The sequence below is a fragment of the Ischnura elegans genome (assembly GCF_921293095.1).
Source record: "Ischnura elegans chromosome 13 unlocalized genomic scaffold, ioIscEleg1.1 SUPER_13_unloc_4, whole genome shotgun sequence".
Lineage (NCBI taxonomy): Eukaryota > Metazoa > Arthropoda > Insecta > Odonata > Coenagrionidae > Ischnura > Ischnura elegans.
Genome location: NW_025791660.1, coordinates 2119974 through 2147031, shown reverse-complemented (window position 1 = coordinate 2147031; position 27058 = coordinate 2119974). Strand labels below are relative to the sequence as shown.

At 35.9% G+C, this 27058-nt stretch overlaps 1 protein-coding gene across 2 annotated transcripts; it reads right to left on the bottom strand.

Moving 5' to 3' along the window:
- LOC124173025 lies at positions 1-26796 on the bottom strand. 2 transcript variants are annotated; one of them, XM_046552549.1, is made up of 5 exons: positions 26714-26796; positions 25368-25413; positions 16354-16433; positions 9991-10070; positions 1-1859 (listed from the first exon to the last, which is right to left on the bottom strand). In XM_046552549.1, exon 5 carries the CDS (start codon positions 1715-1717, stop codon positions 338-340), a length of 1380 nt encoding a protein of 459 aa, XP_046408505.1. In that variant the 5' UTR covers positions 1718-1859; positions 9991-10070; positions 16354-16433; positions 25368-25413; positions 26714-26796; the 3' UTR covers positions 1-337. The 2 variants fall into 2 exon arrangements, with proteins under 2 accessions (XP_046408505.1, XP_046408506.1); XM_046552550.1 differs by lacking the exons at positions 16354-16433; positions 25368-25413; positions 26714-26796 and adding an exon at positions 10341-10532.
- Between the last annotated feature and the right edge of the window lie 262 nt (positions 26797-27058).

Genomic DNA, 27058 nt, shown 5'->3' with positions numbered 1-27058 from the left:
CAAAATGGTGTTTATTAAAATTTGCCATACATTAAGATAATAAGAGTTTATCCTCAGGACCGAGTATGGATAACCAATGGGGAGAACCATACCTGTACCAACAACTGAAAAAAGTTGCGAACTGATTCACCATCAATATTTTTAGTCACAGAAGGTGAAATCATAAAAAAACTGAATGGATATCATTAACAAGGCGAAAAAACAAAAAATGCAATGAAATTGTACAACATACAAAAATTAAAAATACCTCACACAATAGTCCCTTGAAAATTTTGATTAAACAGCCATTGTGAACAACAGGCCCTACTATTACAGTGGCTTGCAATGAATGAGAGTATCATGATGGCATACAATAGAAACTCGTGTCAGAAGTCATTTCGGAAATTGGACTCACCCTAACCTTGGCTTGCAGTTTTGGTATCACGTAGTCACAGTACAAGGAGAGGAGGCGAGGGGCTTGCTGCTGCAGTATAGATCTTCCTGCTGTGGATCCATGCAAAGTAATAATCTGAGGGACAGTAGCTGCTAGGTAACATAACTTTGCCAACTGTGTCCTCCGATCCAAGGCATATTGGATCCTCCTATGTAATCCCCATACCCTCTTCCTCCTCTCCTCCAATTCTGCTATAGCCATCATCCACTCTAACTCACCTATGAAATCTCCCTTCTTATACGGCAAACCTTCATTATCAAAAACTAGTTTCTGAGATAATTGTGCAAGGGTCAAAGCTAACCTACCACATATGTCTTTCTCACTATTATCTGAACAAACCTTAGCACCCAAATATACAATCTCACTCTGCAAATCACAAAAGGACAAACATTGAAACCCCATCAACTGAGTCCCATCCAAAGCCATAACGTTATCCTTCATTCTTTCAATGTGAATAGAATCAGGGTCAACCATAACTTTCACCCTATCATCCCTACACAGGCAAGTAATAATATATGCAGTGTAACAATCTTCATCATACAGTCTTTCATAAAAACTTCGCATAATATCTGCTCCATATCTACACACAATCGTAGTCCTACACATCATGGCATCTACACACTCCTGCCTAGCTCTGACCGCACTGGATGGAGATGGATTCACTGCAATATCCCCTCCTAGGCGAAACTTAATTGACGTCACATCCTCTACAGTAGACGTCACCGCCTCTTCCAAACAACGCAACAAAATGTCACGTCCACACACTTTCGCCTTGAGTTCCTCCAATGATGAGCTCAGCTGACACAATAGGGATTTCATCTCCTGTCTCATTGCATCAACAGAGGACTTGAGAGATGCAATATCACACTCTGGGCTAGCCACGGGTGTTACAAGGCCAGTGCTCTTACTCAAAGATGATTTCCGACGACGCAGAATCACCTGGTCTCTCCTGTGAACCAATGACACCAATTTCAGAACTTCTGAGCGTTCCGTGTCTTCAGGAAAACGGTGAACCATCTCCTTAGCTGAAGAAAGTGCATTCAATTGAGTGTCATCCATAAGATCTGTGTCAGCCCCTCTTGCCAGCAGCTCCTCAACCCAATCAGCCTTCCCAAGCCTCACCCCTACATGCAAGAGTGTTTTTTGCCGCACGCCTCGTACATTCACATCGTCCACCATATCCAGTAGCTCCTTATGCTGGAGCAACGAACCGGTAAATAATCCAGAAAACAGCCTATCTTCAACAAATTCCTCAGCAATACTATCAGACACATTACTTGCCATTATTGGGAAACCTTAAATAATTACTTGATTGTTATATGGATATGGCAGACAAGAAGTTGACAGTGGATAAAAGGAGTGGCTCTGATGATCATGGACAAAAAACACACTATCTCAGCATTGGCAGGAAAGGATGAAATATTGACTGCAAAGAAACAGAATTAATATCAATAATTACCTTTGAATTTGTCAATATCAGTGTTGGAACAATAAAACAAACGTAAGTTTGACTTGAGAAGCATAGAATATCACACTTAATACACAACCCAGAATGAAAGTAAAACTGCCACAGAGTGCCATTAAATAAAATGTCATCAGATGAAATGACCATTTTTATGATGAAATAACAATTCTACAGCAGACCAACATATCAATTGGTTTTGAGTACAGTTTGGAGCGTGAAAGCAAGGATTACCTAGTAACCTGAGGAATCAAGAACAAGGGAAGTGCAGGTTAGCACAAAAATAGGAAAGGTATACACAAAAATCTATGCTTTGATTTGATAAGATAGGAAAATGGGCAGTGAAAAAAGAGAAAGACATATAAATAATTATATTATACATAATCCTAAAAAAAAATGCGACAGAAGATAGCTGGCAAATGAGATTCAACAGAAAATTGGTGATCTCTACTTGGATACTTTACTGAGGACACCTCAAGTAAAACACTCAGTTTGTCGCATGGAATGCAGTCCCCGTGGTGCTATTTGTTGAAAGCAGGTTCACCCAGGGTTTTTTTTATACACTTCCTTCTCTTCTCTCCTCCCAGCAATGCAAGTCACCTAAGCTCTGGGTTGTATTCCCCACACACACATACCATCTTTTATATTATGTTACCATACTACACCATCAGACTACAAAATTGACAACGTAACTTTGGAATATGCTGACAATGGCAAATACATTCTTTTAAAAGATTCCACCTTTCATGGATATGCCGAGCTTCCTATCTTATCTCCCTCATACATATTATCTCCTTTCAATAGTGAAAAACAGCTTACTTCAAATACCATTATATATCGTGGCAAACCTCAATATTTATAGAATTTTGGCATCTATAAGGACAGTTTCAAATTCCAAATGGACACTGCAAACTCAGTTTAGATGACTTTTTTTGCCCACTTCTGCAATTTGGATAATAGATATAACATGTTGATTTACCAAAAATATATAAATGAACTAATATTAAGCTGCACAGTAATAAGCTAAAGGGCAAATTCTATGTTTTCTACAGTGTTTACAGTGACAAGCAGTGAGAAATAAAGTCTCAATCATAGCAGAGGTTTTGGGAAAATAAGAAAGACGACTTGATGCAGAACATATCCTGCCCATATGTTTTTCCTTTTCTAGGTATATTGAGATTTCGAGGCAAATAAATAACGATTTCAACAGAAAACAAAATGAATTTTTGCAATACAAATTTTAAAATGACAGCAGTGGAGTTTACATGATACAGTGAACAAGAAAAATGTCATATTGCCATTTTGCACCCCTACAAAATATTCCCTTAGACAGGCTCGGCTATGTCATGGCAGGTCGGTCACGTCATATACCCATCACCAAAGTAGCTGTGACCATCGGTGTGGCACGAGACTCCACAAGAGCGACTCATACTTTAGTCATTATAACCGAAATTGCGTCAATGTGAAGTACACGTTTCGGTTATTATGATCGAAGTGGCAGTGAATGTATTAAAATCCATAACATACTTTCATGCTATTATCGAGGATAGCTGCAATTTCAATTTTCTAACAACGCGTGTTTAAATAAATCGTTTGGGAAGGAATTCTGCTATTGCAAAAATAGAGAAAATGTTGGACAGGTAGTCTCACTAATAATTGATAGAAAATATGTTTAATTTAGCTTCAAATTTTGCCAGAGAAAATTGGGCGAGATTTATGTCCTGAAAATGCATGAGTCCCCATTTTACTATTGCATTTTTTTAGAGAAACAAAAGCACTATTTTCCTAAGCTTTTAAACAAAAAGAAACCTACTGAAATAAAAAAATCTAGAAAATGGATTTCTGTGGACTTTCAAAGTCTTACTGGATATTGCGAAGTCTTATATGGGTGAGACCCAAAGTTGTCTTTGATTTTATGTACTTAGTGCCTTTCCCCATACCCTGAAAACATTACATTGTGTTAAGAAGTCCATGATATGATCCAAGTGAGCTGCTTTATTCAAAGTGAGTGAGGTGATAGGAAATTGAATTCTGAAAGTAGATAAGACTAAAAATGCATCTTTTTTACCATGGATTGCGGTTCAAAGAACACTACTTTTGCTTAACTACCCTTCTGATGGAAGTGCAATGGAGCACTGGTCCACAGACGCTACGTTTGCTACGAAAATTTCTTGTCGGACCAGTCAGGAGAAAAGTCAAAGTGGTAGAATTAATGATGGCAGACTAACCAGATTATGAGATTGTGGGGATGGTTTAATTGCAAATTGAGGAAATTATGGCCATCGAATATTAATGGATATGGTTGAATGTAATTTAAATATTCTTAATTTTCCAATATCGTGGTTCCACAAAGTAAATTAAGAAACATGGCGCATCATTTCTCACACCTATCCCCCCAAACCTTCTGAATGAAACTCATTACCCTATCAAAGTAAAAAGAAGGTACTCTAGTGTTTACTCACTTGTAACATATTCACTTACTATGGCTAACGACTATTATAAAACATTAATCCATTTCATTTCCATCCTACTTTTCTTCAGATAATAATTTTTGACATGATTTGATGATTGCAATATGTACTTTAAATTGTTCCTTATACTACATGTCTCTTTTAATAATTTGTTGTTGCCTTTTGAATGTAAAAGCTGCTCCCCAAGACATTTGAGTTTACTTTGGGGGGATGTCAGAGAATGTGTAAGGAGGGTTAGTGCTTGCTGTATTTTCAGTTAAATCACAGTTAAATTTATCTCCTCCCTGTGAATTCCATCCCCGCTAGTTTGGAGACAAAAATGCATCCAGATACCATGTCCAATAACTGCAGCTCAAGTAATATCACCACTGGCTCTGTGCACTCCCTTTGAATTTCTGGCAAAAAATGACTCGCTCCTTCCCTGACCCTAATTTTAATAGGAGCATCTAGAGCAAGGCAGGAAACGGGTGCATGATGTTTACCGTGACATCACAGCTTAAGCTGTTGTGCTTGGTAGCAAATAACAGACCACTTAGTAGCTAATTGAAGGCACTCCAGAGTATTTTCAGATTTCATTGGACAGATTACTGCTGACTACAGCATATGCAGTACTAAATTTTGTTTCATATTTTTGTATATGAGGGTCAAGGGAGTTGGCCCAAATTTAAAATGGGCGAATTCTCGACTTATCCCTTACACCAACTTTTGACCAAGTATAAATGAGTAAAATTCTCCCTTTGCTGCATAGAATACGTCCCTTGAAAAGACTTTCTCTATCAAGTGTGTCCATTTTTACTGCAGAATTACTTTAAAGAAGCAGAGATACTGAATTTTCCCAGCAACTCAAATGAAAGAGTACTCAAATAACAAAATCTCAAAAATGGTTTCGAATGTCTGACCGCATAATGTGAGGTCTTGTAAGTGTGACCTAAGGTTTCTTCCATTTCATATAATTAGCACCATTCCCAATACGCCGTAAACGTAACGCTGGATTCAAAAAGTAAACATATAATCCAAATAAGCAGAATTCTTCAAAGTGAGTTGATAGTGAACAGAGTTGTGAAAGTGGGTAAAACTATTAAGTCATCTCAGTTACCATGGTGAGAAATTCCGGAATCTGTGAGTAATATCAAAATTTACCTCCCCTCCTGATATAAGTCTCCCTTATCACTATACATATAACAAATCACATTATATTCCATTTCCCATTTCCGACAAGGGAAAGATATGGAACAGATCCGCCATGCTCCCTCCTTTCCGGGTTTATGACAATCCTCTCGTATTGGTTCGCGGTCAACTTCTGTATTGCTTATATGTATTTAGCACATGGATAATTGTTGCTTGCATGTAAATGCAGACTTGGAAATGAATTCCTCTTTTTTTCTGAGCATTGTCAAATTTAAAACAAGTTTTAAGGTCAATATTAATGCATTTAATGCAGCATCAATTTCAATGTTCATGTTTATACAGAACTCTAGGTATAAGTTAATATTTATCGTAGAATTGCATTTAAAAATAGTAAACTCAGCTCAAAAGACAAAGAATTAAATTCTTTGTTTATATTTCTTGCCCAAAGAACAAATATTTATTTCGAAAACTGACTGGATAAACAATTGCATGACCTTACCGCTACGAGGGATAATAAAAGACAAGAGGTCAGGGTACCTGCTCCCGGATTCCGAGGGTAAATCCTAAACCCTGCAGAGTTTGGTCCCGAAACAAAGACGTCGTACACCCGCGACCGTTATAAAAGGGGGAGAGCTAGAAAACGTATAAACCATATTTGCACTAATCTAAGACGAACAAGATTCTAAGTCAAATTCTTTTTTGAAACTCCACGAAGGAAAAAAATTTTTTTCCCAATAACGATACGAATAAATGATGATGAATGAGGGAAAACGATCAATGCGGTGATGTTTCGTTAGGTTGCCTATGTCCCAGGAAACTCAGGATTTTGGTGAGTAATTATGATATTCATTAAAGGATTCAAACAAGATTTTAGCGAAATACAGGAATACTAGTACTTTATCGAGACACTTAGTCCATATTGCTAATTCGACTAATATCTCTTTCAAGTATGCCAACAAAAAAAAACGCCACCTCCCTAAAAAATGTTTCTTCACTCAGCATTTATGCTATTATGGACTTTAATTATCAACCACTTTTGCCAGCGCAGTGATTGATTGTGAGATGGATCAAAAAGGCCAAAAATAGTGTATTATTTGAGTTGTTCCTGTCAAATGAATATATTTTTAATATAATTGAGGCAGTGTAGAAAACGTGAAAAATGTTGTGTTAATATTCAGCGGCACGCCCACCTGGATCCTCAGCTTCATCTCTCTACTTGTTTTCCTCAGGTAACTCGCTGTAACAACTCAAACATACTGAGTACTGAGTATCTAGGTTGCCATTACCCAAGGCAGGGGCGGATCCAGGATTTATTTCTGGGGGAGGGGGGCTCAAGCAAGGCAGTATCCAGTATTTTTTCTGGGGGAGGGCACAAAGATACCTCGTAATACAAAACGAACGCAATGATAATGGGTATTAAAAACCGTATGGACCGTATTAAAAATCTTGCATAATTTATAAGGATCTGGGGGGAGGGCACATGCCCCCCCCCCTAGATCCTATGACCCAAGGCGTTCAGTAATATTCACGCACTTCTAGCCCGGATTCTTTTCTTCATGTTCAATTATTTTCAGTTCACCTCTTAAAGTTCTCAATAGTTTCTTCGGGAGGGCCATGGTCAGAAGACGAATAATAAGATTAAACTAGTGAAAATGAAACCTGACTTTATAAAACTCACGTGGAAAACAATCGGTGGTTTAAAGTCAAGCCACCCTGGAAAGTAGGGAACCACTCGTATGAGGTGAAGTTCGGAACTGATGCTATCGCATATGGCGAATGCAGAGCATACTGCAGAGGGTGAAGCATGACCATATGACTCCGCCATGAAATTTTTTACCCTAAAGATACCCATTTTGTTTTAATTAGCGAAGCACTAGAAGGGCAAATGAATTCAAATTGCTAGAAGCGAGAAACCAAATGCCCTGAAAAAATATCCCTTCGTCTGTGACTGTAACAATAGAGATTTATAACATAAATCGTGTTTTGTAACTTCATATATGTTTCAGGAAAAAAAAATGCCGCATCAACTTCTGAGAAGCTCAGCTGCGAGAATATCGAGATTCGCCAGAATGCTAAGTCTCCGTCATATTTTGACATTTACTTTCTTGCGTAAAATGCTTAAATGAAGTCAGAAATACGTCGGGTTGATCTTAGTCTTTTTTAAATTACACGCACATTACTAATATTTCAATCCAATGAAGGTGTAATATCAATTGCCGAAAGTCATTTTCAGACACCTTTTGGTCTAATAGGTGACTCATGAAGCAGTTGACTTCCAGAAATGGGGAACTTCGAAGCAGGTAAGCAGAAAAAGGTCAGTGGGGGAGAAAGAGGGAAGGGTGAAACAAGATTCTATTATTCTCCTATAACTTGATATTTTCTTTCAAAGCTAAGGTCTTTGTAATAAAATCCCTGCAAGACCTGGGACCTTTTGTTTGATTTTGGAGAAGAGGAAAGCGTCAAAGGGGGGAGGAGAGTGCTGAATGGAGGGGGATAAAGGATCTTGGGTAATGCGCTCATGTTACTTTCCCACGGCACTGAGCTCCTCCCAGTGGTAGTTCCATCTCCTGGGGAATATTCAAAATGTGTGACTGTTGGTGTTAGCCATTAATGACACGCAATCATTTCGTCTCATTTTCGTCAAATGATGGATGAGGGAATAACTTTTCGTTGGGATCTTGATCTTCAAATGATCAATGTGGGAAAACGATACTTCGAGGAACGGTAGATGCAGGAAAAAATTACATTGTCCATATGGAACTTTATTTGGGACCAGAAGCGGCAAACAATGAATGCCGGAACGATAGATCGGGGTTCCACTGAATAAATTTTCTTTTGAAAGCAGCAGTGTATTGACTTCTTTTCTCTGCCATCGTAACAATCTGAATGGCACGGAATCACAACTGAATCAATCTCTCTAATCAGAGGCAAATTATGCTGCCTTCTTACCCTTGCTCTGAAAAAATGCAACAACTTCGTAGCAGTTTATTCCGCGACGGTGTTGAGGCTTTAACGTTTAATTACTTTATTCCCGCATCCATCATTTGATGAAAATGAGACGAAATGACTGTGTTATTTATGGCTAATAACAACAGGCACACATTTTGAATCTCCCCAGGAGATAGAACTACCATAGGGAGGAGCTCAGTGCCGCGGGAAAGTAACCTTAATTGTAACCAATCACACGGACATTTTGTGAGTTTATCAAGCTTTAATTTGGATGGAGCCTTACCCAGGGTAAAACGGGCAATCACGTGGACACGGCAAAGTGCACCTGGTGACTGATCGGCACGCACCAAATCTTTGCCTGCTGCCTAAAAATGAAAATGTTTTTTTTATGTAAATGCAAAATCAAATAAGCTAAATTACCGTTCAGCTGTTTTTGACAATGATTTTTCATGGCACACCTATGAGTTGGCAAACTCAGGTATCCATAATTTTTTCCTAACTAAATTATGCAACCCGATTGGCGTCGAGAATATTGCATCCAATTGTAAGACGAACCCTCTTTTCTGCAGGAGTTGGGTGGGAAAAAAACCTCGTCTTAGATTCGTGCAAATACGGTATATACGGCTTTCGTTCTCTTGGTCAGGAAAATCTCAAACGGAAATATACAGCTTTCGTCTCCCAGGTCAAGAAACGTCTATATATATATTTACGTTTTTTGTGACGAAAAGATTAAAATAGTTGTGAAACAGAATAAAAAAATGATGTGTAAAACACTTAATGACATGGTTTTTAATAATCAACATTTCACCATTTTTAAATTTATAGCCATAAATATTAGATTAAAATGGCTGATTAATTGGAAACATTTGAACTTATTTCGTTTTTCCTTTTCTTTATGAATTCGCCAGGAGTGGTGTGTGGTCTCACAGACCATTAATCGAGTTCAGTAAGATATTTAAAGAAATAAAGAATAAATATGTTAGTTTTCAAGACTGTTAAATCCATAGAATACAGAAATATGAAGATAATAGGAATTACTGAACAACAAAATAGTCATTTTGAAAGCATTCATTATTTAAAAAAGGCAGTGGTCTCTTGGACCACATGACAAAGGTTATGGTTCAAAACTCCATTTAAAACAAAAGCAAAAAATAATCAGCTCATTATAACTGACAAATGTTGCCCTCTGACACTGCCTCAAGTGACCAAAAGCTATTTCGTACACACAAACATAGCGACATGACTTTTACTCAATCAAAAGAAAAATGCTGATTCCATTTAAGACAAGAGTTTCAGAGCAGTGTTTTAAGGCTGTAAACTTGGGAATGAGTACGAAGTACACTATAGCAAAAAACATTTTGTGCAAATAAAACAAGAAATATTTGCCAACCATTCTTATCATACATTACGTTCAAACTCTGTTTGTCCATTTCATTAGATAAAAACTTTCTCTTGACAAGTATGCTTCTTTAAAGCAAGGCAGTCACACAATAATAAATACTTCATGGAAAAGCATAGATTAAATGCATTCCCAACTTCCTACTTACCAAATAGGTTACGCAATCTGGTTGGAATGGGTAATCGCTCCTTGCTCGATTTTCCTATTCCCAGTACAGAGAGGGCAATCCTGAAACATAAAATAAATTACTTCTGTTTGTGCTCCCACTGTTTCTTTCTTTTAGTTACTTCAGTAGACTGCAGTGGAGGCCTCTGCAGGAGAAGGAGAGGGGAGGAAAGCAACCCCTCCAGCCCCTGAAGCAGCAAGAGCGACGGGAGGCGATAGGTAGTCACGCAGTGTCGGGATTTTTGGGAGCCAGACTTCATCGTTTGGCTTTGCCATATTCACAGTTGGTGAGAGCATGAGTATTATCGGATGAAACCGGCCCTTTTAAATCACCTGGTAGTTGTTGCTTTCAAGCATCAACATTATAAAGTAGTTGAAGTGGCTGCCATTACCAGCAGATCGAGCTCTTTTTCCTTTTTGTAGAGGCCGCCATTTAGTTTCTGTGAATATTTCAAATATTAGACGGTTTTATCAAGGATTTTTATTAGTTATTATTTCTGAACGAGTTAAGTTTGTTTTGGATCTGGCAGCTTATATGCTGATTTGATTTACCAACAGTAAGATAATATGATAACTTAGTGTTTTTAGTTGTGTTTTAAGCCCGTGTAGACGAATAATTGATAATGGATACACGATATTATGGATTACTTTTATTGGCACATTTTTAGTGCTGTGTGTCGAGGGGCAAAACCATCACAGGAGAGTGGGGCAGAACCGACAGAGGTTGGATAATCTTAAGGCCGGTTTACGCAATGCATTAGTATGCATGGGCTATTGTCTAAATGTATGAACGCGAAAATGAACGCCAAAATGCACCATTAACCACCCAACTTGCACGAATGCATTCACAGAAAATAGAACCTGTTCTAATTTGGTTCACTTGCGCCAGGTTTTCCTCCTCACTTCCTTTCTCTTCTAAGAAATGCAAATTACCTTAGTTCTCTATTATCTTCCCCTAATACACCATCACTTATATTATATTACTTTATTTAACCATGGGCCTACTGAATCGACTGCGTAACCTTGAAATATGTTGTAAATAGGACAATAGCTCCTTTTAAAAGATTCCATCTGTCATGCACAATTGGTGATCCTCTTATCTCCATCCATTCACCATTCCATCTTTACGCTAAAGTGAATACATAGCTAGGATGGAAGCATTTTCAAAAGGGCGATGAATTTCAGGACAAAGCCAAAATTAAAGGAAGTCATTGGAGGATACATCCTATGAAGAAGGCATAGTAAATCGTGTCCGCAGGCACGACCAATTCCTCAATCACCGAGGCAATTATGTCCAAAGAACACCACAAGTGTGCTCAATGTTTAATGTATCCATGTCATATGTTTCCTTTCTCGGATTGCGTAAGTGATATATTTAATGCAATGTGTACTACGTATAGAGATAAGGGAGACATTTATGGGTAGAGGGAAGCAACTTATTATTTCATAATTAATTTTATTTTAAGATGCCTAAAGCAATAATATCTTCACTCAATTATCCTCATCCGTTTTTTGCAAAAAAAATTTTATAAATATTCAAACTAAAATAAAAAAATACCTTTGCAATTGACGAGAAGTAAGATACCTTATTGCAAAATATTTTAACTTTATTTATTTTATTTTTCACACAATGTTTGACATTTTTTATTTAATTGGTTCCACCAGAAGAAATATTTTTCCTTGCTGTGGCTCTCATGTGGTTAATTGCTTTTCTGGTTGTCTAATTTTGGACAGAATCCAGGCATGTGTGATTCAATTTTTATGATAAATAATAAGTTCCGAGTTTATTTCATTCGCTATAATTTCATCATGGCAAAATTTATTTTGCATTTATCATATGTACATTAGCTGCCAAACTCCAGATAATAACCATATTTGCATAAATTTGACATTAACTTTGGTGAAGTCTTTGTTCCACACTACAATTTATTTTTTCCTATTTAAATTTTATGCACAAGAGCTATATTTCCCCATCATTACATTCACTAGCATTTGTATTGGAGACTCATTACTAGAATTTTTTCCACAGTATTCACAACCCTTACATTAATTAGTTTATATTATTCTTATCAGTATCTTATTTGGCATTCACTGCAACGAAAAATGCCAAAGAGAGAACCCTCCCCTCACCAAGTTGCATGCTGTCGAGCTCAGAGAAACTGACCGGGCCAAAGGATATATATATAATGGAGGATACATGCAGAGCAGAGCGAGTCCTGAAGCAACAATTATCAGATGGAAATATTTAACTATAGAAGAATTTCACCACTTTTTGGCCTTATTTTTCATGCAGGAATGATTAAAAAATAGCCCGTATTCACGATTATTCGAAAATGCATCCTTTATATGAATAGTCTTGCCCGCAATGCACAACCGTGCAAAAGATCCACAGAGGAAAAATCATTCGCCTTGACCGGGATTCGAACCCGGATCCCGGTCAAGGCGAATGATTTTTCCTCTGTGGATCTTTCGCATGAATTGTCTTGCTTCAGGAGACAAAACTCGCATGATGTTAATTCTCCATGCCGTTTATTTCAGCGAGGACCCTGAGTCAGAGAGTACCTTACTGATGGACTAACACCCTTCTGATGGACTGTTTATTCAAAACCACAGGCCCCTTATTAATGCATTCAATGAAGAAATAGACAAAGTAGTTACCCCCTCACATGACTTGAGTTTGGAAGACTCTATGGTTCCATAGAGAGCTACACTGGAATTTAGTGAATATATGACAAAGCATCAAAGGTACGCAACAAAGTTGTATATGTTGACGTAAGCAAAGGGTTTGGCACTGCAGGTCTTCAAATACCAATTGTCTGGAAAAGAGCATTCAGAGAAGATGGTAGAAAAATTGACGGAGAATCATTTTGGTTGCAGCCAATCCTATTGGATGGAAGACTTTTATAAAAGTGTTGCCACTTCTAGATCCCATCCAAATGGAAAAACTTACGATATGGGGAAAATGCTGTGAGCCAAGAAAGGTATTTCTCCTGTTGTGCTCTCCCAGGAATTAAAGAAAGGTTGAGGTGGTGGAGGCCTTATCTGCGGGTGAAACCTTTATCCCAAGGTGGGAGGATAAGAGGGACGTGCGGACAATCAGCCCTGAATTCAGTGCAAAAAATTATTAAATCCACAAAAAGACGAAGTTGCACACCAAGAAAGCCACAGGAAGTGATTGAATACAACAATTATATGAGTGGCATCCATCATTTGGATCAAATGAAGTCTTCCTATCCCATGAAAAAGAAACCATCAAATGGCACAAAAATTTTGGAATCCACCTACTAATATTGCTGTTACTGAACCGTTACTTTTTATTCTCAGAATATCTTTTTGAAAATTCCTTCTATCGACTTTTGAATTCAAATTTTAGAATCACTTTTAACAATATCAATAACTCCAGCTCCCTTGAAGAGACCACCATCAACCCAGCACACCTCATTCAAAACCAACGGCTAATCAAGACATTTCCCCGACTAAAAGACAAAGATAGAAAAGACTAAAACAAAAGACCAAGAAGAATGTCTGCTTGGACACTTCATATTATTATCTCACCTGTCTGGCTGAGCCATGATCATGTCTTGAGTGTTTTCTGGAGTATCACAAGAATTTGTAATGCTGAAAATTATTTACACAGCTGGACAAAATTGTTTTATAAAATTTATATCGTCTATATTTTATGTGTAAATTTGTTTCTTTTTAAATTGATATTATTTGATGCAATACAAATAGCAAATAGAAATGTTTGGAAGGAAGGAAGGAATGTTTGGAATTTCTTAGCTTTTCTACAAAAACAAACACTTTATTGCCGACTAGTTTCGGTTACACTGTACCATTTTCAAGACTAGTGAAGTCTTGAAAATGGTACAGTGTAACCGAAGCAAGTGAAGTCTTGAAAATGGTAGTGTAACCGAAACTAGTCGGCAATAAAGTGTTTGTTTTTGTAGAAAAGCTAAGAAATTTCCTTCCAAACATTAAATATGGAATTCTACAAAGTAAAGGCCTCAACAATTCAGTTCATCAGTAAATAGAAAAATCTTCTTCCTATGGTTGACAATTTCTGATTTGTTTGACGATGTTTCATCAATATAATTCTTCTTTCATTTAACTTTTCCTATTTATTAATTAACCTATGCATGCCATCACAAAATTTTCCCAGAGGTTATGAAATTGCTCAGTCGCATTATCCATGATAAGGAACACCACTTTTGCCACAAATATTGTTGATATTTATTATATTTCATTCAGCCCAATTAAAAATTTAAAATTGTATTCAAATGTAAAATTTCCAGATAAAAAAATTAGCTGAATTACTATTTTCATTAGAGTTTCCCACAAAATGATTTGGTCTAAACCGGTTTTTGCTGCAGTACTGACAAAAAGCAAAGAAATATCGGAACCATATACATGTATTGCGGCAAGGTATCACAAGATTGACCGGATACTTGGAAAATTTTTTTTTCAAATTTTTAACAAATGGAGGGTTACTTTTGGGAAAAATAGTAAATACATGTACCAAGAATCACAACTCATAAGATCACGTCGCTACATTAATAATAAAAAATACAACTTTTTGCCAAAATGTCAGCCATTGAGCATTTTCTTTACAAAACGGTGAGCACGGAATGTGTTCAGTAATTCAATGGTAAAAATGGACACACATGGTGGAGAAAAAGCCTTTTTGGGGGATGAATCTCCCACTTAACTTTGATAAGGAAAAATCAGTAAAAATAAATGAACATATTTTCTATCAATAATAGTGAGACCGCCTGTCCAATATTTTCTCTTTTTTACAATTACAGAAGGCTTTTATAAAATGTTACCATAAACACTTTAATTAAGAAATTGAAATTACAGCAGACTCCCGATAATACGGCTGCAGTATATCCGTGCATGAATTTCACTCTCACTCAGTGTTCTCGGCAATCTTTATGAAAATTTAAATCGGATGCAAAATCATCAGAATTACAGCATTTGAATGGTAGGATACTCCACGCTTATTACTTCCACGAGAATCCCCTTCGTAAAACGGAAGTGATCACGCGCCAGCTGCATTCACGAGAGCTCAGTGGTCTTGTTTTTCGAATCCTCGCAGTGTGCAATTGCGCTACGTGTTCACTGATACACGCCCCACAGCAGTTGTAAACCGAGCAACATATGAAAGACGCGACTAAGAGGCGTGGTGCCTTAAAATTTTGATTTCTGATGTCACGCAGTGGTTTTGAAGTATTCGTGCAAACCACTTTTCTGTACATGTAATCTCGTGGATATGTGGAATTCAAAACCAGCTCTTAAATGGAGCAGTATTAGTACGAGTAAAACCTTGTTATTGCCTATAGATTGTGTACTCACGAAGTGAGCTCTCAATGAGACCGGAGAACTCTTAAATAACAGCATAAATAATAATATATTGTTTTTTACATAAGTTATGAACATTTCAAAACATTTTTCTTGCTTAGTTTTATGTTTTTAACTGCTGAGGTATCATAAAGTTATAATCGATTTTATGTATCAACTATATGGGTCAATTCTACAGCAAAAACAGTTCTTTGAAACAGAATCAAAACTGATGTATAAAACACTTTATAATATGTCTAAATATTTAACACTTTGCCATGTTTAAAAATATAGCCATAAATATTAAATTGAAACGTAATTAATTGGAAAAAATTGAACATATTTTGTTTATTCCTTTCCTTGATGCATTTCGCAGGAGTGGCGTGTGGTCTCACACACCATTAATCGAATTCAGTTGGATATTTACAGAAATAAAAAATAAAAGCATTAGTTTACGAGACTTTGATATCTGTAGCATAAAAATATGAAGATGACAGGAATTATTGGCAGACACAATAGTCATTTTGAAAGCATTCATAATTTTAAAAATGCAGTGGTCTCTTAGTCCGCATGACAAAGATTATGGTTCGAAACTCCTTTAATAACAAAATCAAAAAATAATCAGCTCATTAGAACTAACAAATTTTGGGCTCTGACACAGTCTCAAGTGACCAAAAGCTATTTCCTACACACAAACGTTGCGATATGTCTATTTCTTGATTAATAGAAAAATGGAGATTTCGTTGTAATTAGTTTCGGAAAAGCTTTCAGAAAGTGTGTAAACTTGGGAATAAGAACGAATTATACCATGGCAAAAATTTTATGGATGAAACACAAGAAATATATGCTATACATTCTAACCATAAATTACGTTCAAACTCAGTTTCTTTATTTTATTAGATAAAATCTGGTTCTTGGTAGGCATGCATCTTTCAAGCAAGGAAGTCCCACAATAATGAATAATTCGTGGAAAAGCATAGATTAAGTGCATTTGCAACTACCTACTTACCAAATAGGTTACGCAATCTGGTTGGAATGGGCAATCGCTCCTTCCTTGACTTTCCAATTCCCGATACAGAAGATGCAATCCTAAAACGTAAAATAGATTACTTTTGTTAGTGCCCCAAATGTTTTTTTAGTTACTTCAGTAGACTGCAGTGGAGGCCTTTGCAGGATGGGAGGAAGACAACCCCTAAAGCCCCTGGAGTAGGAAGACCAACGGGAGACTACATGTAGTCACTTGGTGATGGGATTTTTGGGAGCCAGACTTCGTTGTTTGGGTTTGCCATCGTAAAGGTTGGCCAGAGCCTGAGTATTCTAAGTTAGTTCTATCTCCAAATTCTTCATGTAATTCACACATCCTGTCCTTTTGCCCATCCTCCTCCGAAACTCAGACAGGTTTACGAGCCAGTGAGTAGTAAGTTCTCCGTCGCCACCTACTCTGGAGGATCAATTAACTTAAGTTAACTTATTCCTACCCTCAACCTAGCACCCTTCCCCTTCCGAGAGTAGGCAGATTTTACCCACACTAGCACCCACAATATCGCCCAACACCACTTAGGACTCCTTTATAACATTTTACTTTGTATTTCAGCTATTATTGTCAATTTTTATAAATGTTTATATTTTATATGTAAATTTATTTCTTTTTAAAAATGATAGTATTTGATGCAGAGCAAATAGTAAATAGAAAAATCTTCTTCATATGGTTGACAATTTCTGATTTGTTAAACAATGGCTTTCTTGAGATGCTTCCTCCCTCGAATGTGCAACATTTTAACATTACATGTATTTTTTTTATTAAAGTCAACAATATAGGTGTTAATCAAAGTAAATTTACAATTTGAGTAAGTAACAGCTATCATCCATTGTGCTTTCAGCACTTATCACAGTTGAAAAGAAATAACTCGTAAAAATTGATACATTTTTGGGATTTTCAAACAATTACAAAATTTAAAATACGCTTCATTATCAACATTATATATATATGACATGCAATTTAGAGAAAAAAATTAGAAATCAATGAAGAAAAAAGACATTTTTTACATTCTAGTCTCATCATTAATATTAGCACATTATAGACATCATTAAATTGATGTTTCCTCTTAGCACATTCCGCCTGAAGGTAAAAATTTGCTCAGATCTGAAATTTTTGCCAAGCGAAGCCATCATGACACTCAGTGTCAAAGTGATTGCATAATGGCCATTTTAAATATTTCTTGGACGTCTATAACTTGATAAAAAAAATTTGAAAATTAAAATTAACCAATTTAGAAAAAAAATTAAAAGTTGTTCTGCACATACAATTTCTTAAACAAAATCCCAGGTGTTGATGCTGGTTTTCACAGGGGCCTCCATGAATTTTAGACGAATGGCCCCAAGGTAAAATTATAATTTAAATTACGTGGATTGGAATGAATCTGATAGGCTTCACCTACATGAAACCTCAATAGTCACCGCAACCAATGAAGATACTAATTTAGTTGTGCAAAAAGATTTAAAAAAATACAAGGCTACTTCCGCAATTGTAAGAATAACATGTATAGGTATGTGTGACTCGGTCTGAAAATATTTCGCTAGGAAAATTGTTTCAAGATAAAATCAATGATTGAAGCAATGGGCAATCAAAGGTATCTTTCGTCAACGCTACAGTAGATTTTTAACACTTGTCTCATTGTCATACCTCATTCGATCACAAAATGCCAAAGTATAAGCAAACCTTAGTATGAATAGAGGTAAGAAGAGTGATGTAATAGAACACACAACAGAAAATGGAGAGAGGAAACAGTAATGTAGCTGGTTTGAGAAAAGTGAATAATTCTTTTGAACAATGCCACGCTGGAAAAAATCATCATGTTATGATCTCCAAGATCAATCACCTGATATTGTTTAGCAAATTTCAAGTTGATAACTAATGGCGGAGGTGGCATGTGCATATACACATGCTAGCAAGCGCACACCCAAAGATGAATGAAATAAGAAATGTAACTTTTCCTTTACTACGAGAAGGATAAAATCCAGTCCACTTATAGATGTGATATGAAGCTCTGAATGCTACAGCTATCTCCTTGGCAAATTCACCACGCTGCAAGTATGTTATCCCTTGGCATCGTGCCAGGTGCAAATTCGGTCGATGCGATCGCTTGAGGGGGCTCGGTCGGGACGAGGTAAGCAGGGGGAATGTGCTGTTCAAATGGACGCTGGGAGCAGACTCATAAAACGACGCGAGTGGGCATGCACATGTTTATTGAGTGACTCACAGGTAGTGTAGCTGCTGCCTACACTACCTGTGCCCAGGATCCTATTGTCTGTAAAAAAAAAATGGCCACACACCCGAGTTTGATGAGTTCTATCGTCCAAATGAAGCAATCAATTTCAATACAACAAAAAGCAAATGAGGCAGAATTTATTTCTACTTTGGATAATTTACATCAACAAATTTTTTGCGCCATGGTATTTCTTGTATTTTATTTTTTTCTAAAAAAATTCCCATTTTTGCTTGTAAAATCAAGTTGCCCCGCTTTGAGCTCTTGGTATTCCCATAGTTTTTGTTCCAATAGCTTGAAATATCGATATATGAAAGCCAGATCTTTTATTATTAACACCTTATAGAAAACAACTGTTTATATGACAAAAATTGGCGGATGTTTTAAAGAACGCAAATCTCTGATAACTTCAATACCAATGAGTCAATTGAAAATGAAGCTTGAAGACTAAGCTTCAAAACTTACATGCGTGAGGACTACCGGAAAGTCTCGGGTGTCATTGCCTACTAGGATTCATAGTTGACAATAACATTCAAAATACATTAAGTGAAACAACTAAAGCACTGAAAATTCTTGCCACAATTCCGAAGACAACTAGTGAAGCATAGAGGATTTTTTCAACCCTTAAACATGTTAAAACATTCTTACATAGCCAGATGGATGAGGACCAGTTCACTGCTATGGTGATGTTGTCAATTGAAAAGAATTCTAGGTTGGCATACTTGGTTGAAGGTTTCAATGACTTTCAGAGAGAATGAATTTCACCTACCGTCACTTGTAAAGGTGTGGTTAGAATAACTGTTTTCATTTGCATGCTTATATTACTTCTGTTAATGCAGTTTTAAGGGTAGAATGTACCAGTGGTTTGTCATGCATGAGCTATGTATTATATTACGACAAAATACGATGCTCATACATAATAATTAGCATAATATAAATAAATCATCCTGTATCTCCTTTAATGCACACCCAGGATAAATAACCACTAGCCAGCACTCTAATGAAATAATTTTTAAACTTCCTGCTGGTGTTGTTTTCAAACATTAAATTTTACTACTCACAGAAACTGATTTCTTTAGCTTGAAATAGTATATCACAATATGTAATCACTTATTTTTTTAGTATCACATTTGAGCCTACAATAAGTTGCTATTCATTGAGGCATTGGAGAGGCTGGCAGAGAATTATACCATGAACAATTTATTATTTCCAAAAAAATAATGTCACCTAATAAATCACACAGGTCTTTAAGAGTAGTCCAGTGCTGTGAATTAGGCTTACTTTTCATTTAAATGAAAATTTTCTAATAAGATATTTAAGCAGTGTTATTGATTGGGATTATCTTCATTTATATGTATCATGATCCCCTCTTATAGTTAAAGATTATCCCTTCGGTGCTACAAGATTTGCAAACCAGTGGGTAAATTCTTCAGTACAAGCATGGGTCTATTGTAGAATCCCATCATGATGTCCAATGGAGATCTAATATTAACCCATTTAAGCCAAGACGTATCTATAGATATTTCATTCTTTAAAAATTCCTAAATACTCTCTTGTTTGTTGTTTACGCAATTTCTTTCCGTTATATGAAAAAGGAAGTATTCAACTGGTTAACAAGGTAATGAGATAATTTCAGCCAAAATTTGCAATTGTTACGTTTACTTACAGATGTCTGGTAACGAACTACATAGAAATTGCCACGGTACGATCACGTGAAAATTAAACTTTCTTATTAATCAGATTTCTCTGAATCGAGTTATTCTGTTTCATTTTAAAATAATGAGGAGCATTATCTATTAAAAGATATTAATTTTCTTTAAATCTCATGACAAAACTAATCAGTAAAGTTTTGGCATATCTAAAGATACCTCTGGGTACAAGTGGCACTAAAAATTCAATTTTTAACTCATAGCTACAGCCATCCCCCGAGTTATGTAAGACGCGTTCCGGCTGACTATGCATAAGTCGAAATTTACGTAAGTTGAAAATTGTGCATTAGTGCATCAGAGATTTCGATTGGTGCAGTGAATTCTTGATGGAGAAATTCGCATTAAATTTTTGGTTAAGTTTCATGCAATTCACTGTGATATTAATGAACTCTTCCGCATATTCTTATGCTATTAGATACAGAATCAATAAACATTAATATACAGTCTGAGAGTTGCATCTTGAGCATTGTCAATCAGAATGCGTAATATTATTCCCCAAATTGACCGATCGCGTGGATTCAGGAAAGTACAGTATCTCAACGCTACAAGCTGCAAGCAATGTATTATAGGGAAACCAGTAACATTTGGGTTTTAATTATCGAGCATTGACGAATAGGGTGGTGCAAAAAAACACAAGTTACAAATTTCGTGTCGCTATAGCGCAGAAAATTGGTGATACGATAGTACAAGAAAAACAAAAAAAGAATTATTAAAATAGGACAATCTTCTAATCACGCAAAGCACCTGAAAAAATGACAAAAATGAAAAAAAAAATGTTTTTTCTTCCATTGTAAAAAAATTAAATGTAATTAATATCTTTTAATGCTATAGCAAAAACGATTACAAATTAATTAGGTTATTATTAATGTATACATATTTATGGTTTTATACAGTCTTTTCCGATCACACAAGATCATTAAAAATGAATTAATTTTACAATTTAGCCGATTTTTCAGAGTTTTGTATTAACTTCTTGAGAATAAGTTTTTATTAGCTATTAAGATCAAAAATGACTAAAAAAACTGGCCAATAGAATTGAAAGGCAAAATCACACTTTAAAAAGACAGCAAGTTAACCCTATTGAAACCAAAAGTGAAGATGCTGAGGTTGATGAAGAAGATGACAAAACGCTAAGTTCAACAATCAAGGAGAAATTTGTAGACTAGAAAGATCACATGCCTAGTACTTTCAAAAAAAATTTAAATCACCATGGCAAATGAGGGTAAAATTATTAAGTACATCTTTCATTGTGATCAATACGGAGTATCTCACCATACATCTGCTACTATAACGTCAAGTGTACTTGTAGACAATGGTGTTATAAATGAAGAATATACTTCTAAGTTCGTTGACTGATGTAGAATAAGATGGGAAAAGAGAAATATTATAAGCGTTTTACAGCAAATCCATCTTGATTTAGGTGAGCTACATGGGTGATACTTTGACGGTAGGATATTCAATACCAGGGTAATAGAAATGATTGAATTGAAGGAGTACTGTCAGACAGTTAAAGCGGAACACCATTCTCTAATAAAAGAACCAGATTTTGTGTATTTGAGTCATGTTTCTCCACGCTCCGTGCCTGCTAAAGATAAAGTGGTCTCCATTTTATCTAATCTCTCTGATCAAGGAGCATCATTAGAGTACCTAGAGTCAGTTTGCTGTGATGGCACGAACATCAAAATTGGATGGAAAGGTTGCACTATTAGAAAGCTCGCAGAAAACATTGGACCCCTGCTGCAGTGGGATGTTTGTTTACTTCATTTCATTTAATTACTTTTCAGTCATCTTTTTTAGTATTTAGATGGTGAAACAAGTAGCCAAAAATCATTTAATGGGCCAATCAGACTAATCTGAATGGTTATGGAAAGCTTCCAATGCTGCATTTCAAAACAATTGAATATGAAATTCTACAAGTTGATAGATAAATTTTGAGCAAGGACCAAAAATACCTTATTGACATTAGTCAAGCAATCGCAAATGCTGACTTTCCAAATTACTTAGCAAACCGTGATCCTGACCCAATTTCACATGCTCTATGACTCGTGTGAACAGAGCAATGGAAACCTCTTGATACATACCTGAATATTAAAAGAAAGTAGTTATACCTATTAATGAACGGAATTCTAACTATGATCTAACAGAGAATGTATTCATGGCGACGGTTTTTTATTACAGAAGGCACGTTAGAGAGCTAGGGCTAAAAAGAGTATTTAAGGATGACAAATTAAAGTAAAAGGCAAACTTCGTAAACTTCATCACTCCTACTAAGAACTTTGAAGTAACTGACTACATAGGATTGATTGACTGGAATGTAGTCAAACTATCCACTCCACCTCTTCTTAGGAAATTAATTACTAATGAAGAAATAACTTCCCTTATTGAATCAGGCGATAAACAAGATTGGGATATTTCAACTTCCCATATCGCACGCAACCAATGGAGTCGTGTGTGAAATTGGTAACGGAGGCATCCATTAAGCTTTGTGACTATTGATCAAGAGATGGATTTATTAAGGCTCTACTCAAATCAAGGTCCACTATGTCAGACTTCACCACTAAATCGCAATACAAAGTAGCTTTCGAAAGCTTAAATTTAAAAGGAGGCCAAAAACTGTAATTATTGTAAATAGCAGTAACCCTCAAGGGTTGGATGGATGGAGGGTGTGGGTAGAACTCAAAGTGCAGTCACCTCTCCGCAGTGAGTTCTGGGTTGCTTACTATGATTAAATCATGTATAAACAAAGGAAGAGCTGCATAATCAAACATGAAATATTACCTTTTAAGGTAATTACTCATCACACAACTCTGAAAAAACGGCTAAATTGCAGGATTAATACATTATCAATGATCTTGTTTGATCAGAAAAGACCGTATAAAACCAAAAATATGTACATATTAATATAACCTATATTATTTGTTATCTTTTTCTGCTATAGTATTAAAAGATGTTAAATAAATTTAATTTTTTTTACAACGATAAAAAAAACTTTTTCTTCATTTTTGCCATTTTTCAGGTGCTTTGAGGGATCGGAAGATGACGTCCAATTTAAATAATTCTTTTGTTTTTCTTGTACTAATGTATCGCCAACTTTTCCGCACTATAGCGAAACGAAATTTGAAACATGAGCTTTTTTGCACCACCCTATTGCCTAATCTAGTGCCTACTTTTATCATGTGGAGCTGTATGCTGGAGCTAACACCAACCTTGAGAGAACAGATCTAGTTAAAGGAAGAGATGTACTTTTAGGACTAGTGGATGAGATTAAATTACCACCAGACACAAAAATATTTGTTGACAACTTATTCACATCAGAAAAGCTGCCAAAAAAGTTGATAGGAAGAAGCTTGCATGACAATGGAACCCCTTGTGAAAATAGAATCAAGAGTATAACCTTCCAGAAAAAAACTGCATTTCAAAAATCAAAACGGGGTCTGCTGAGGTTAAATCAAACAGTTTCCAACAAATTATGAGGTAGAACGATAAAAACCCAATTACAAAGATTACTAATTGTATGCATAATAAAATGAAAACTGATGCTCATTATTCCATCACCGAAAAGAAAAAAAATAATATTACAATGCCAGTGGCGATCGCAAAATTCGCACATGGGTGGAGTAGACCTATAGTTTCAATTATTGGCAAATTAACGGACAACGATGAGGAATACAAAATGGTAGTTCACCTATTTTAGATGGGACTTGAATGTATCGATTGTACAGGGATGGCTTGGGTATAGAAAACTGAGATACAGGGACATGCTGCTGTAAAATTTCAAAATCCTAATGTCTATTGTTCACGTAATAATACTTTATACCATAATACTATAATACCTAATGCTCAAAATTATATTATATTATGCATAAATATTCAAGTATAAAAGACTACTTGAAGACTTAAGCAATGAATTATTTAGCTGAAACGTGCATGAATCAAATTACATGATATTGTACATTGTTGATCCCTCAAATGCCAATATGTATCTTAAGATACATATAAGATTAAGCAATGCAAATGTTAGAGATTAAAAAAAAAAACATTTTTCCCTTCATCAGATATGATGTCGAATCATAATTTAGGCAAGGAAAGTAGAATATTAAAAAAAAATCTTCTGGGCACTAATGGATAACTAAGGTTTCTTGAGGTGTACCACATGGATAAATATTGGGCCATATTCTTTCTGTCATATATATTACTGACTAGTAAAGTATAGGGGGCTACACCATTCCTTTATGTAGACCGTACTAGCAAAACGAATGACTAATAAAATGCCACAATCGCTCCTGCCGTGAGCCAGCAGGTAGTGATAGGAATGAAAGTGGACCACGAATCTGTAGCGTCTGAAAAGGGAGCACTCCGGAGCATTGGGAGCGTGTACTGGACTACACTCATACAGTGTTTATTACCATTCACGAGATGGTGATTTTCTAATGAAAATAATAAAAAATTAAGTGCTTAAAATGTGAATAATGTTAATCTTTAGATTTTCTAAGCCATTTCGTCAATGAATATGAACGTTTCAATAGTATGATTCACCTCAAGCGTTATAAACACATTTTATATTCACACGGTTACAACCCTGTATGCAAATGTTAGAGAGATTTTACTTTAAAACTTTAAGATCAAATTGTGCTATTTAAGGCTATAAAAAATGCCTAAACCGAGGAAACACATACAAAACAATAATTCACTCACAACAATAAAAGTCGCAATTGAGACTTGCCCTTTAGACAACTTGATAATAATTACCTACATGCTCTACACGACAAACTACCACCTTAACCAGTTTCAAAACAAATACTACGCATAGCTGGCACGATCGACCGAAAAAAAAAGCTTCAAGCCAAAATATTTCATCGTCACCGTTTTTGTTAACTTGTCCATCAAAATGATGACACAAACTTTCAAGACAAGCACAACTGAGACACCAATTGGGTGACACGACTTATTTAAAAACAAACAATGGCATAACATCAAATGGAATTATGCAGTTTCATACACTGTTATTGCAGAAGACAGAATTATAAGAAATTGATCAAAATACTCACTTTGAGACTCAGGAGGTTCTGGAATGAAAGTTTTCCGACCGGAATCCTGGAAAGGAAATTGGACAGATGAAGATTAACAAATTGGCAGCTGAATACTTTTTCGTCATTCCATGAAAAAATGCTACAGCTACAGATACGTAATTTTAAGGAGTAAAAAGCCATTGAAAGGGTTGAAATAAGGCCGTTACAACTTCAATACAACCAGGGCGAAATAATATTCATTCAATACATTAAAAGGTAGAATTAGCAAGTAACGAAATAGAAATAATGACACACCTATGGTCTATAATGGGCATCTTTTCATATCGAGGGCCAGAGGATATAGCAAAAAAAATAATATATGCAGAAACTTACTGACTACAGCCCTATCTCAGTGAATAAAATAGAAACATTTCCCGATTATCATAGAATAGATGAAAAGACCAAAAGAAAAAAAATAGCTCAATCACTGCACATCCTACTCTCTACCCACTCCACCTGGAATTTCATTGGTGACAACACATTTATCCCGGTACCAAATCAACATTTAACATATTACATTTACACAATAATACTGACACAACACCGGCAAATATCGATAGAAATGGTAGAAATTCGTAGACACAATACGTACACGACAATACAGCAGCAACGGCATAAGTTATAATATCCCTTAGGCGTTCACAGTATACTTTTATCGAATACTAATTTCAGCAGATCTTCACCATGTTATGGATTCAAAACTTATGTCGCATTCTTAACAATATTACGGGCGGGAGAAAGCGCAGCGACCGCAACCGAATTAACACAATACACGCTACTTATTTTCATGTGGGAATGGCTCATAATTTAAAGTAAACTGCTACCCATATTATTACCAATAATATAAACCCAAATTTATCCGTTTTACTCTCAAGCAAATCCTAAAAATCATAAGATTATAAATTATGGACAAAGGACAATCAACTGTGTGGTATAAAATCCAATTAGTAGAACACAACAAAGTTACATTGAGACAACGAATATCAACTCGCCAACACGTAGTATACGTGACCTAAATCCAGTATGTATTCGAGGGTCGCATTGCAACCATAATATAACCTGTAGTGAGGCAAGCTTTAACAACGTAGTCACATATAAATGAAACACTAACAGCAAACAATAGCAAATAAGTAGGTTATGTAACAGTAAACACGTTAGAAACGAGTAGTACAAAGTCTGAAAACACAAGTCACTACGCCTCGTTACATGGCATTGATAATTAAAACTCACGAATGTGGGATCCAGATTACAAACACATAGGATTAAGGGACGATAAATGAACTCAAAAGCGACATAGAATGCAGAGAATCCTAAAAACAACGTACCAGACCACTTTTACTTTCTCGTTGCTGTTCTCTCTGGTTCTCTCAGAAGCAAACGAGCTATCATTGCACTCGTGGCAAAATACCCATAATACCACGCAAGTCAAGACTCAAAGCATAGAGACGGCATTACCGCATTACGATGATTGGAAGCAATGGCAGTTTGCGCGGCAGTTTGTTCCTAAGCTGGCATGCATGCGGCTATTGCGACGACAACATATGATATATCACGTTTTTAAAATACATTTTAAATTAAGTTGGCTGTTAAATTAAAAAGAAATATATTTTATATTTCGAGAAATTTATAGCCAACCTTAAAGTAAGCCTATAAGTTCCACTGACTACAAT

Excerpts from the sequence above, each read along its gene's own strand:
- LOC124173025 (XM_046552549.1), bottom strand. The coding sequence starts at position 1,717 with ATGGCAAGTAATGTGTCTGATAGTATTGCTGAGGAATTTGTTGAAGAT.